Consider the following 13,262-nt stretch of genomic DNA (forward strand, 5'->3'; position numbering starts at 1 on the left):
TGGTAACTATATTAACATGGGGTTTATATATTGCTTTTCTAAAATTTTGCCAAATTTTGATCCTTGCTTCGAAAGCCTTATTGTCTACAGATCTTTATTATATAAACCTCCTCAAATCATCAATATTACCTTGAGTTATCAAAGGAAAGATGAAATTATTATTTATTAATATCTATCATTATTTATTAATCATCTCTACTTTGTAGAGATTAGGAAATAGTAATACATTTGAGGATAATTTTTATTACTTTAGAGTACATTTTTCCCAATCAATGCTAGATCAACGAGCTGTAACTGTATTCTATATTTGACATATAATTTTTATTCACATTTCATTTCTTAGCCAAATTTACAAAACCTCTTTAGACTTTCACGGGCCGTGAAGACAAGTTCCATCTTCCCTTCCAAACCCCTTGCATCAGCAGGGGCGGAAATGCATATGCTCTCATGGTATAATTGGGCTTTTCTGTTTCAGTGTGACCACCCCGGAGACAGAAGTGTCAGAGACTCAAAAGGCTATGGCAGCATCTGGCTCTCCCACCCAGACTCCTGAGGAAACCAGCACCCCTGCTGAGGAGGAGAGGCCATACCTCCAGACCCCGACATCAAGTGAGCGGGGAGACTCTCCCATTGTGCAAGAACCCGAAGAGCCCCCAGAACGTAGGGAGGAGAGTTCGCCTCGAAAAACCAGCCTCGTGATAGTGGAGTCTGCTGATGACCAGCCACAGGCCTCTGAAAGGCTCGAGGAAGATGCTGCTTTTCAAAAGGTAAAAGCTCCCCCTCTATTTCCTTGCCCACATGTAACAAAGCTGCAGACCTTCTCCCAGTTTCCATTTCTCTGATGGCTTATGTTTTCACGGAAGGGTTTGCCAAATTAATTAACTTGGGCCAAGGGAAGCCCCCAGTCCCTTTTAAAATCTGGGAACCGGTGAATCTAGAAAAAGATGATACATGGTTCCGACTCTAGCTACTTGACCATCAGCCCTAATTTTATAGCTGGAAACCCTTTTGCTAAGAAAAATGAACCCTGGGGTGAAACAATATACCAGATGTAGCTTTTCAAAATTAGTAATCTTGGGCATAAAGAAGAGTAGTGAGAGGAGTTAACCGAGCCTCGGGTAAGTAAGTCAGCCTGCCATGGGAAATTGCTGGAACCTTCACTCTTGTTCATTGGGTCCATGCTGTCAGGTGATGAGCACACAAACTGGATATTGAGTGGGGTTTACTCCCAAAACAAATTTTTCTCATTAGAGGAAGGATTATTTTCAAGTGAAATCCCCTTATGTTTATTTTAAGAATGACTCAGAAAAAGGACATTATGCCTAAGTTGATGGCTGGTTCTAAATGTCAGAAAATCAATAGCAGTGTGAATATGCATCACTGTCTTTCCTTTGTCTTTAAGTGAGCTTTGATGTTGTGAAGAGAGGTGGAGAAACTCATTTAAACCATTTATTCTCAAAACGTGGTCTGAATGGTTCATATCCCTCAGCTTTAACTGGAGAGCTTGATCCCTCCCTGCTCAGGACTCCTGAATCAGAATGAATCTCAGGGAGGGGAGGAGAGGGGAGAAGAATCTGCATTTCAGTAACTCTGTAGAGGATTAAATTAGATATATTTTTCCTTTCTGGATTCAAAAACATTTTATATGTCGAAGTATTTTTAAAGCATGAATATACATCTTTTAGGAAAGAATGTTTTATAAAAGAGTTAAAACTCTGGGGGAGAAAGTGATACGACATATCTTTGGGCTTAACATCTACATTTGTTTTTGTTCACTATGAGTGTGATATCTGCTAGCAGGATTTATCTAAAATCATAGTTTAAAATTAGCGGAGGTCCAGGCAGATGAGAACTGCTCGAAATTTTGGCAGTTATCTTAAATAATGAATTCATCCCACGAATGGATTTTTATTCCAAGTTTGCCTTTGTATAGAATTATTCATCTCCAAGTTTTTGGCTTAAATGAATCCTAGTAAAAATGTTTCATAGATGCTGTCTGGACTTAAAAGTTGCCAATTTTAGTCTAAGAATCTATAGGCTAATTGAAGCATAGGCTTGAGACAGTTATCTGGATAATTCATATATTTAATCTGTTCTGTGTATATAAATAAATTTTGACAAGTTGTCCTGTATTCCACATTATTTATATGGGCCTGTTCTACTTATTCTTGATGACTTTCCAATTCTTAAGCTTCCTATTTTGACCCTTATCTTCTCATGACCCTGACTTGAGGGTCCAATTTCAATCACTTTTCTGGCTGACCATATTTCTAGGCAGCAGATTCCTAAGTGTATTTAAAGAATAATTTGGTTTAAAATTTACATGTTTTCCTTTAGCAGGAAAGAATATAGAAATATAAGCGGTATTTTAAACTATGTTGACAAAATTTAGTTGAGTTTTCTTTTCTTTTTTTTAATAGCATTCCATTAGGAAAGAATGATTCGATATATAGCTCCCAAGACATACATTTTCATCTAAAGTTGTGTTCTTAGCTCCAGCTTTGGCTTTGGGCCAGACCCATAAAATTGGATTGGCCTCTGCACCTCCACTTCTCTGCAAAATGAGTCTCATACTATTTGTAGCCTGTCTTCTTTCCTCTATCTTGCCAGTAGGGACATGTACTGCTGGCCGGATAATAGCTACAGGAAATTTTGACTTCCTGCAGAAAGTTCTGCTACAAGAATTGAGACATTTCTATACCTTTGGTTGGATCATTCTAAGCCTAAGCCCAAGAGGCAATGGCTCACAAGTATTTATTGTGCTGCCTAGGGTCTGTGTTTACATTTGGTTATTCACCAGGAGTTTGAGTCCAAGATGTAATGTGGGCAAGCTGCTTATTCCTTCTGATGGATTTTGACAGATGGGTGCTCAGACAGCTTTCAGAATCGAGAACATTTTTTTTTTTCATTCAATGAACAAAAAGCTATATTCTCACTGAAGTTTGAGCCCAGCATGCACTGTTTTCACTCCTGCTGGCTTTTCCACCAAAATCACCATGAATAAAGCTTTCAGAAACCAGTGTGAGCTAAAGCAGAAACCAGTAGTGAAGACATTCCTTAGCATGATAAACAAAACAGTGCTTCCATGCTTCCACCAGGAGCTAACAGAGGAATTAGGTGAGCTGGAGGCCAGCTCAGATGAGGAAGCAATGCTAACTACCAGGGTTGTCCGCCGACGAGTGATTATTCAGGTACCAGCTGTTAAATTACTGCACGTCCGGGACAGTTCTGTCCCCGTAACCCTTCGAGAGTGACCGACCTGGAGCGGAGGGCTTGGCATGCTGCTTAGGGAGTGCATGGCCTTCAGAAAGCAGATCCCGTAACTCTCCTAAGTTCTGTCTGTGCAGAAATGCAGCGGTAATGACATTCGCCGCCTACCTCCAAGAGAGCAAAGAGCAAGATTTCGCCTCTTCAGTTCCACCCACCTCACCTCTGGCTTGTCTGTTTTTGTTTGTTGGTTGGTTTAAGTTTGAGCTAACTTTGGCCAGGTTCTCTAGCATGTTATTACCCACCTTTTTTTTTTTTTTTCTTTTAAACATACTACTTGACAGGATTTGGCATCTCAGCAATGCTTCTCAAAGCCCCTTTAATTTTCTAACGTTCCTGGCATTGTAAGCACTTGGGAGTAGTTCCTCAGCATTGATGCCAAACATGGAAGTGACCCTTTTCTTTCAACTGTGTAGGGAGATGATATGCCCGACATACCCCCGGAAACAGTCACAGAAGAAGAATACATCGATGAGCAGGGACACACTGTGGTAAAGAAGGTATTATCTTAAGTATCTTACCATGGTTAATTTCAAGCCTCCCGTCTAAAATGTATCAGTACCCTGGCACTGTCACTCAAAAACAAGATACATGAATAAAATATCTTCCAGATTACTAGGAAAATCATCAGGCGGTACGTCTCCTCTGATGGCACAGAGAAAGAAGAGATTACGATGCAGGGAACACCACAGGATCCCATCAACATTGAGGAAGGGGATGGCTATTCCAAAGTCATAAAGCGCATTGTGTTAAAGAGTGACACTGAACAGTCGGAGGTGAGACCATGTGATTCTCCAGAACTGATTTTATGGAGAGGTGTAAAATACGGCTCACAGGAGATGGACGAGATCGCTTATTCCTATTGGCCTCACTTCTCCCCTTTATAAGGCAGTCTTCGTTTAGTTACACGTTCATTTTTTTTCTTTGTGATTCTGTGGAATTTTTAGATAACCGTCAGCGAGATTTGTAACCATTATACTCATTGTCTTTGGTCCTTTCTAGTTCTACTTTCTCTTTAACTCAGTTGACTGCAGCAGAAATCCAAAAGTCAAATTTTAAAAGACAGCAGTCCCATCGGCTGGCAAGCAGTAGGTTCTGAAAACAACTTGTGCAGATGCACTGTGGTGCTTTGCCCAGTCGCCAACAGCTGCCTTCTGTAGGGCACCTTAGATAAATATCTGATTTCCAGACTTCTGCATTTCAGAGTCACTGAAATCAGGATCCAGAAACTCACTTGATTTATAGTTTCATTTCCTTCTGTTTACTTCCCTCTTTCAGAAACATATTTACTCTCTTTGACATGTAATTTGGGAGATTCTTACATCTGGCATTCATTCACATCCTCAAAATGTTATTATTATACACATGAGGTTCTCTAAAAAGCTACATTTTCAGTTTCTCATAGCTCTGACAGTTCCTCCTTTGGAGGTTCATTTTGTCTTCATAATGTCAAAACAAAGCATTTGCACATGGGAAAAGAGAGTTCATCGGCAGGGAGCTATGTCTGCACTGCACTGAGCAGTCAGTTTCTCAGTCATGAAGCTTCCTGACCAATTTTCATTCAAGTGACTAATTAAGTGGTTGATTTGGTACTGTGTACATATAGTCATAATATAGATGTTCCCAGTTGATTCTGGATTTTTCTTCTAACTGCTTCTTGTTGACAAAATGCTGTTTTCAGGATATACCGTTGTGATGTGTATGTTTTTCAACATAGAAAAATTCATCATTGTTACATTTCGGCAGTCAGAAACTGTGTATTGTGTGTCCTTCATTCATCAGGTAACTTTGTCTGAGCCCAGCATGTTGTCCAGTACCTCACAATTTCAGGCTGAACCGGTGGAAGGCCGTAGAGTCAGCAAAGTTGTTAAAACAACTGTGGTACATGGAGAGAGGATGGAGAAGCATCTGGGGGATTCTAGTTTAGCCACTGATCTTCCTTCAGCCAAAGATGACTTTGAAGAGGTATAAAGCATCATCACTTTGTCTGTGTGTGGGGGGGGGGGGTATTTTATGTGTGCTTTGTGTTTGAGAAGAAAATGACTTATCATTGTGTCATTCCATACATGTGTTCATGGAAGGATGCAGAATAATTCAAGAGAGTAGAATTCCTGTTTGAATAATGTGTACAGTGAAATAATATTTTACTCAACTTATTGTGTTCATTTGTGCCACCTTAGAGCTTAAAAAAATCCATATGACCGGGATTCGCTTCAGCTCAATGAGGATCAGAATCTCTAAAGTCGGGACATGATTGTACATCTTGCCTAAAAGTCCCAGAAGTGACTTGCACTTCCAATTAGTAAGGGAAAGAAATAGATATTGTACATTATCTTTGCTAGCTAATATTCTCAGATATTTCCAATGATAGGCATTAAAGAAAATTCAGGTATCTTTTATTAGTTAAGTTCTGATTTTCAATAATTAGGAAGCAGGTCCACAGTGACATCCACAAACACTTATTACAATTCAAAAATCTCAAGGGCTTCCCTGGTGGCGCAGTGGTTGAGAGTCCGCCTGCCGATGCAGGGGACATCTAGAAAAACGGTATAGAAGATCTCAGTTGCAAAGCAGAAATAGAGACACAGACGTAGAGAACAAATATATGGATACCAAGGGGGAAAGGGATGGGGTGGGAGGAATTGGGAGACTGGGATTGACACATATACATTATTGATACTATGTATAAAGTGGACAACCGATGGGAACATGTTGTATACCACCGGGAACTCACCTAGTGCACTGTGGTAACTTAAATGGGAGGGAAGTCCAAAAGGGAGGGGATGTCTGTACGTGTATATGCTGATTCATTTTGTTGTGCAGTGGAGGCTAATACAACATCGTAAAGCGACCATACTCCAATAAAAATTAATAAAAACCCCCACGACTAATAGATTGGTAATGCTACAAATGCCATAATTGAAAACCTTATAGTGGCATTTTGCAATTAAAAATGAATTGGCTTATTTTGTATAATAATTGAATATTTTGTTTCTATATCACCAGTTAAAAGAGGGGTTCAGGCTGCTGCTTATTGTCTAGGCTGTTTTTCAAACTACACATTCTAGGTCTTTTCAATAAATGAGCAGCCAATTTGAATAAAATGTCACAATTTTCTGTTTTTAATTCTGGATTTGAAACACTAAAGATATCAAAATGTTGGTATAAGAATTTTGATCCAGTGAATGGAATTTATGGTTCTGGTGAAGATCATCTGAAATAAATTTCCGTATCTTAAAAAAAAAAAAAAAATCCCAACATTCTGAAAACCAAAACGGGTTTTATAAGTTAGTAGCAAGCTAATTTGGCAATAAAACTTAATGTGAACTGACATGGGGCTGTAATGACTTGGCAGTCTTTTTTATTCTACAAGACTGAATGGTCATGTTTTGCTATTGATATATCAATGGCTTTGATTACAGGATGCTGTCCCTATCCTATCTGAGCTATTAGAATATACAGTATATACGTCATATTACCTTTCTAAAATCCAAAAGGAAAAAAAATCTGAAATCTAAAACACATCTGTTGGCCCCAAAGGCTTCAACTAAGGGGCGGTGGCCATGTGCAAACATCTTCGAAACATTCTTTGCTATTGAAACATTTTGAAGTTAAATGTTACATGTATGTCCTCTTTTATACCCACAATATGCATTGAGATTATATATGAATGCATTGGGATATTAAGAGCATACCTTATTTTAAATACTTTTAGTTCTTCACATTTTGACAACTGGTGACCTTGGACAATCAAAAGATGTATTATCTGATTATACACTTCGGGCCTTATGTGTTCGTTGCTTGTTTTTGCCTCTGGTCATTCATTGTTTTTGTTATTAGAGTCTTCACTGAAGAGAGAATGCGGGTGAGGCAAGCAGGAAAGTAGAAGTCAACCAGTATAGTTTGCAAGAATTGTAAAGTAATTATCAATAGAACAAATCTCCCTCACAAATGGGGGAAATTTAACAGACTTGCTAAATAAAACTCAATACTTAGATCTGCCCCTAAAGAATTTTCTTTATCCTTTCAAGCATGTTTTTTTATGCTATTCATTAAGCAGAGTAATAGGTTATGTTAGAGGCTATGGTTTATGATGGGTTTTGTCTTCTTTTCTTTTTTTTCTTACTTCAGGCTCTGAGTTACACAGGTAGCCACATGAAAGTCCACTCCCCCAGTTTAGTAGAGAATGAAGTCCTGAAGGAGGATGGATCAATACTTAGAAGGTTTGGGTTAGCATGGGGTGATGCTTTGCCAACTAACACCTTTAAAAAGTTTTCCAATTTTAAGAAAAGAAAAATAGAGGCCCTGCATCTACCTTAAAACCCCTTGGGAACTGCAGACTCTCCCTGCATTGTAAGATTTTTGTCAAGTGGTACATCTGTCACTGCGTCACTCCTGAAGTGTCCTCTTGATGCTTTAAAAGTAACACTAAGGCAAGACGATAGTCAGACAACTGTTTACACAATCGCTCCCTGAGTTTCAGCAAGTCATCAATTTCGTTGAGGTCAAGCAGCTGGGATATTCCATTGTCGAGCACAGTAAGAGGAATCTAATCAATTGCTCACAAATTAATCTTGTGACCAGCTGCCTTCCGCTCTTGGTAATCATTCCTTTGAACGGCACATGGTTCTTTTGTTTGTTTTTGTTTTAAACAAACTGCTTCATGACTCTGCATGTGAGTGGCAAATAACATGAGCATGAGTTTGATATCCATGAACCTCAATGCACCTAGTGAGGCTGAAACCAGGGGCTTTAATAAGTTAAGAAAGTATCATAAAAGCAGTAAGCAGCTCATATTTGTGCGTATGAACAGGGACTAGCTATGAGGCTTTCTAGTCCACCCCCATCCCCATCACCTATTTGTTGTGTAAACTTCGGCACTGTTGCCTTGGTCTACCCTCACCTCTCTCTGGACCTCTAGCAGCGCTGTGAGTATTGACAAAATGTTCTCAGCTTTGCTGTGAAAAGATACAATGGAAATTGAAGTTACTGTTGTGCTTTTCACTTCATTGAAAAGAAGAGAAAGATTGTCATTTATAGTACTCTACAAAGCTATGTTTAGCCTGTAGAACATAATAATTAGAACAGTGAAATTAAAGGTTCTGTCACAATTCCACCCTCCAACCACATGTGAAAACAGCCCCAGCTAGGAATGTAAAAGAGAGTAATTGCTCGCAGAACTTTAAAAATGCTATATATATGAATTAAGGATAAAGTGCTTCTTATACTCTGAACTTTTAAGTCTTTTACCCAGTCATTCATCTGGAACCAGCCACATAAACCACAGACACCCTAGCATCATGAGATCTTCACATGGGAATAGATTTAGAGATCAATTAATCCGAAATTCGCAATGACAGCTGGTGAGTTGCGAAGCTAGGGATATAGACATCTCAATCCAGTTCCACAGCTACTTAGTCATGGAAGTCTATTTGTGATCTGCAACACTTTACCTTATATGTTTCTGAAGACATTTGGTCATACCCGCTGCTTGAGTCGCATACATATGCGTATTCATAAACATATTCGTCTACATGTGTGAGCACAAAACACCAGGGAATGTCCTATGGTAGAAGCTTATCACCTGACACTAATGCCATAGAGGTTCTTACTAGCTCTTGGCAGCCATAGTCAGATATTTGCCTTTTGGGAGGAAAAAAACATATGTGGATGCTGAATAGCTAGAAAACATAATCTGATTTCAACCCCTGGAACCAAATTTGGCCTTTTAATCAAAAGGAACAAATTTAAGTTTGCTTTCAGATACAAAATAATTCATGTAGCATCAAAGGAAAGGGGAGGTAAGAAAACACGAAAGAAGGAAGGAGACAAGATGTCCAAAGGAAAGCCAGAAGAGTTCTGGCTGAAGTCAGCCATTTTTTAAAAATCAAGGTGATCTTAAGAAATGCATAGAGGTGTTGGAGGGTAGAGTAATGCTAAGGGCAGCCCATGGGCAGAGCCCCCAGCTTCTGGACACCAGGAATCCATAAGGAAAATGCTGGGTAAAGCTACGAAAACGGATCCGTCTGATGGTGATGTAAAGCAAGGCTGCATGGCGTCGTGGTTACAGATTCAAGCTCTGGAATCTTTGACTTTGGGCCCCGCTGCGTAGTGACTGGATTATTTTTTTATTTGGAGCATTGCTTAAATTCTCTGAGATCCAGTTTCCTTACTTGTTATTATAATGGTACCTGGCCCATAAGGCACGTTCACCACATATTTGCGGAATGAAGAACTGTATTTGCCAGTAGAGAGGGAGGGACTTCCCTGGTGGCGCAGTGGTTAAGAATCCGCCTGCCAAATGCAGGGGACACGGGTTCGAGCCCTGGTCCAGGAAGACCCCACATGCCGCGGAGCGGCTGAGCCCGTGCGCCACAACTACTGAAGCCCGCGCGCCTAGAGCCCACGCTCCGCAACGAAGAGTAGCCCCCACTCGGCGCAACTAGAGAAAAGCCCGCGCGCAGCAACGAAGATCCATTGGAGCCAAAAATAAATACATAAACAAGTAGAGAGGGAGAAGAACTGAGAGGGAACAAATCACAGTATAATCATTTGCAAGCAAGGATGCAGGAAAATAATAGTACCGACGTAATAGTACGTCAGAGCCGCTTTTCTCAAGTAATCGCCAGTCTGACGAAGGGCCAAGAAAGCAGCGCACTGTTGAGTAGCTGTAGGAGGTATAAAGTGGGCCAGTACTTGCGCTCTGGGAAGACAGAGGAAGGATTTGTCTCTCAGTGGTTTTTCTCCTTTCCCTCTCCCTTCCCCACTGTCTCCAGATGAAGCTTCAGAGGCCTGGGCCAACCTTCAACTCTTGCTGGTAGTCACCTGCCCTTTTGCTCATAGAATATTATTCCAGTGTTTAGAGACCTATACCCCATGGAAAAGTTCTCTTAGAACATTTTTGGGAAGTTTGAGCTGGGTAGTGCTCTAAGGATTAAGCTGGCAGCTAAGGTGTTTTAAATAAATTAAATTTAAAACTGTTTTTCTTAGCCTGTCAAAAATTACGTATGGAATCGCTATTTCAGGAGGAGCCACGTTCTTTCCTAATCAAAACATGAATGATTGTGTGGTTACTTTTTGAGAGAATCATGTGAAAGCACGGTTTCATTTATTTGAAATATTTCTTAAAGGTTTAAAAAGAACTCCTTGTTCCAAAATACTTTTTAAAAATCTCGTGAGTCATTTCAGATAGGAGAACCATGTTTAAAAGAAAGAAGGGAAAAGATGGCTGTACTTGTTCTACTAATAGCCCAGTGTAGAAATATCTAGAGGTTAAGACAGTAAGCAGTACTTTCGTATCATGGGTGCTCTCGTACCAAAGGTAGTGGCTGCCTTTTAGCAGTGAAGAAAGAATATAATGTTCTCTTGTCTGCTTTCCTCCAGGACAACAATGAGTAAAGCTAGAACCCAGAAGAGGGCTGTGGTGAAGGACCAGCACGGAAAACGCATTTACCTGGAGCACCTGGAGGATGTCCCAGAAGCACTAGACCAGGACGACCTCCAGCATGACCTCAAGCGACTCCTTCGGCATTTCTGCAAGGAGGACTTGAAGCAAGAGGCCAAATGAGAGGCTGTCCAATTCTCACACCAGAAACCACACATTCACTCGATATGCAACTTCCCGTTTCATTAGAGGAATGAACTAACTGGCTTGATGAATGGGATTTCCACCTTTAGCATATACACTGCATTTTGTTTGAGTTTTTCCCCATCCTCTTTAACTGTAAGCTAATTTGTGACCAAAGATAGCATCCTTCATCCTGGATGCTGTATCCACTCCTTTGTTGTGTCTGTGCTCACCTGGGACCTGGCCGCCTCCATTATCCTTCTTGGCTTCTGCACGAGCTCCATGAAAATCCATTGAACAGAAGAACTTCACCTGCAGACCTCTTCAAGTGACGATACCTAGGAATCCTTCAAAGAGATACCCGTGTACAATATATATAGCTAAAATGCTCAGACGAACAACATATTAAAACCACTGCCTGTCGTAACTACACTGGGCGTCACGGAATAAAAGGCCTCTAGGAATTGCTGAACAATGGTTCACTAAGATATTGCTAACACAATCGAACGTAATACAGTTCTCCTGCAAAAGAAGCACTTCAGACCTACCATGTCCTTAGAACTTCCAGAGTAGCCCTGGCTCCTAGTGAAAGATGGGTTCCTAACCTTGAAGAACTGTCCTAACTAAGCACTTACTGCTGGTGCCGGCCAGCTGTGATTTATGACTCTCCAGCAGCCACTGAGGGAGGGGAGGAAGGGAGCGGCGGCAACGAGGTGAAGCAGTGAGGTATTCAGTTGCCAGCAGTGGCATCCTGCAGCTGTCTAGCATCTTCAGGTCCTTTAGATTTGGGACACGTTGGCAGGGTATTTTAAAAAGCTATAACTACTGTAGTTTTCCAGTTTTCATTGCTGCTTTAGCAAACCACGCTGTCTTATTGGTGGTACTTTCTCCTGGCCACTGCACTGTAGATAATTCATTGGAAACAAGATTTGCCCCCTACACAAACGGTTAAACTCCTTCACCGTGCTGGAGTGGTTTCTTTCATTTTGTTCTTCCAGGTTTATATCTTCTCTAATACCTGCATGTAGCATTTAAGAATCAAACCACAGTTCAAACCCATCTTCTAAATCACATTGATGGTTTTCATTCTTTTTACCCTCAGCAAGCACTTTTCACTTTTCAGCTAGGTCTGTTTTTTAGCTTGCAGACGAGATTGAGAAATCCTGAAAATTTTGGTTTGGGTTAAAATTTGGGGTTTATTTATCTGAAATCCAAACTCCCTTGGAAACCCTGAGGTGCATTTGTGCACTTTCCTGTTTGTTTGTTTCAAAGAAGGGACTTTAATCATCTGAGTGATTTCCACGTCCTCTTCCTTATTCCTCTAGTGGTTGAAGCTGTGTAGTATTTTAACATATATATATATATTCACAAATATATTCATATAAACAGTATACATTTTGAATCAGTTATTTGTTAAAGAAAAGTATATTCAATGAAGATGAAATTCAAAAATTTTGAAAACCAGAGTCTATCCTCCAGGCATTAAACATTTTCAAATTCTATCTGGTCTTTTCCTGTTGTGCAAAAATGACTCATTGTTCTGAAAGTCAAAAACAAAGATGACAAACAATGGCATTTCATCATTTCAAGTAATTTTGCCAAGAGAGAAGGTTTCCTGGGAGGGAGGTTTCCCACAAGCCGAATCTCCTAAGCCTCGAATGCTAGCACGTTTGGCAGCTGGATAGGAAAGAAAGCATCTTTGGCGGCCAAAATGAAGGAGGCCAATGGTGAAACATTTTGGACATACCATGGCCTCCTTGTCTACACCTTCACTGGAGCTCAAGAAAAGCATTTCTGTTGTGTTATTTGCAGTGCAGATGATGTCTGTGTAACAACATAATGGTTAATCACCTTTTTTTGATTTTGATTTTTGCTGTGTAATCAAAAAACTTGAATAATGTGAGAAGAAGTGAATTTTCAGTTGATGAATCAGCATCTTGTTCCCATGGTGATAACACTAATTGAATATATCTATGAGGGCATGTATTAGTTAATGGAAAAAAATACAACACTAACAATACATAGCTGCAATGTGTACAATGGCTGATTTAATTAAATAAAATGTACAAGTGTTAAGTGTGGCAACAGTGATTTGTTCTTCTTTAGCACTCACCTGTGATTTCAGGCGGTAAGACATTATTAAAGAGATGAAATAGATGTGAAGCCAAAAGAAAAACAGCTTGCCTTTGTTCTTTTTATTTAGTAACTGAATATGCTCTATGCCCAGCGCTGTGTTAAGCACTGCGAGAAACAGAAAGATTGTATCCCTGCTCTCAAAGAACTTTTATTGCTATCATTATGCAAAGGGAGAAAAACAAAGATTTCGTTTGGGGATCACTAGTAAATGAGAAATAGGAACTTGTGGGCTTGGAGGAGATGAGGAGAGGGGATCCAGGGGTGGGCAACACAGACAGGGACCCCGGATTCA

At 40.1% G+C, this 13,262-nt stretch overlaps 1 protein-coding gene across 31 annotated transcripts in view; it reads left to right on the forward strand.

Moving 5' to 3' along the window:
- ANK2 (ankyrin 2) overlaps positions 1–13,015 on the forward strand; it is a 689,964-nt gene extending 676,949 nt beyond the window's left edge. For 16 of the 31 annotated variants that reach the window (XM_055086193.1, XM_055086182.1, XM_055086184.1 and 13 more), the window contains 7 exons: positions 476–767; positions 3,099–3,191; positions 3,684–3,767; positions 3,879–4,043; positions 5,050–5,232; positions 7,399–7,490; positions 10,651–13,015. In XM_055086193.1, coding sequence (XP_054942168.1) covers positions 476–767; positions 3,099–3,191; positions 3,684–3,767; positions 3,879–4,043; positions 5,050–5,232; positions 7,399–7,490; positions 10,651–10,834 — 1,093 coding nt within the window. In that variant the 3' untranslated portion in view covers positions 10,835–13,015. The remainder of the gene's footprint in view (positions 1–475; positions 768–3,098; positions 3,192–3,683; positions 3,768–3,878; positions 4,044–5,049; positions 5,233–7,398; positions 7,491–10,650) is intronic. The other 15 variants (XM_055086196.1, XM_055086187.1, XM_055086190.1 and 12 more) reach the window with 2 other exon arrangements.
- Positions 13,016–13,262: the final 247 nt, after the last annotated feature.

This window comes from Physeter macrocephalus, chromosome 7, assembly GCF_002837175.3.
Source record: "Physeter macrocephalus isolate SW-GA chromosome 7, ASM283717v5, whole genome shotgun sequence".
Lineage (NCBI taxonomy): Eukaryota > Metazoa > Chordata > Mammalia > Artiodactyla > Physeteridae > Physeter > Physeter macrocephalus.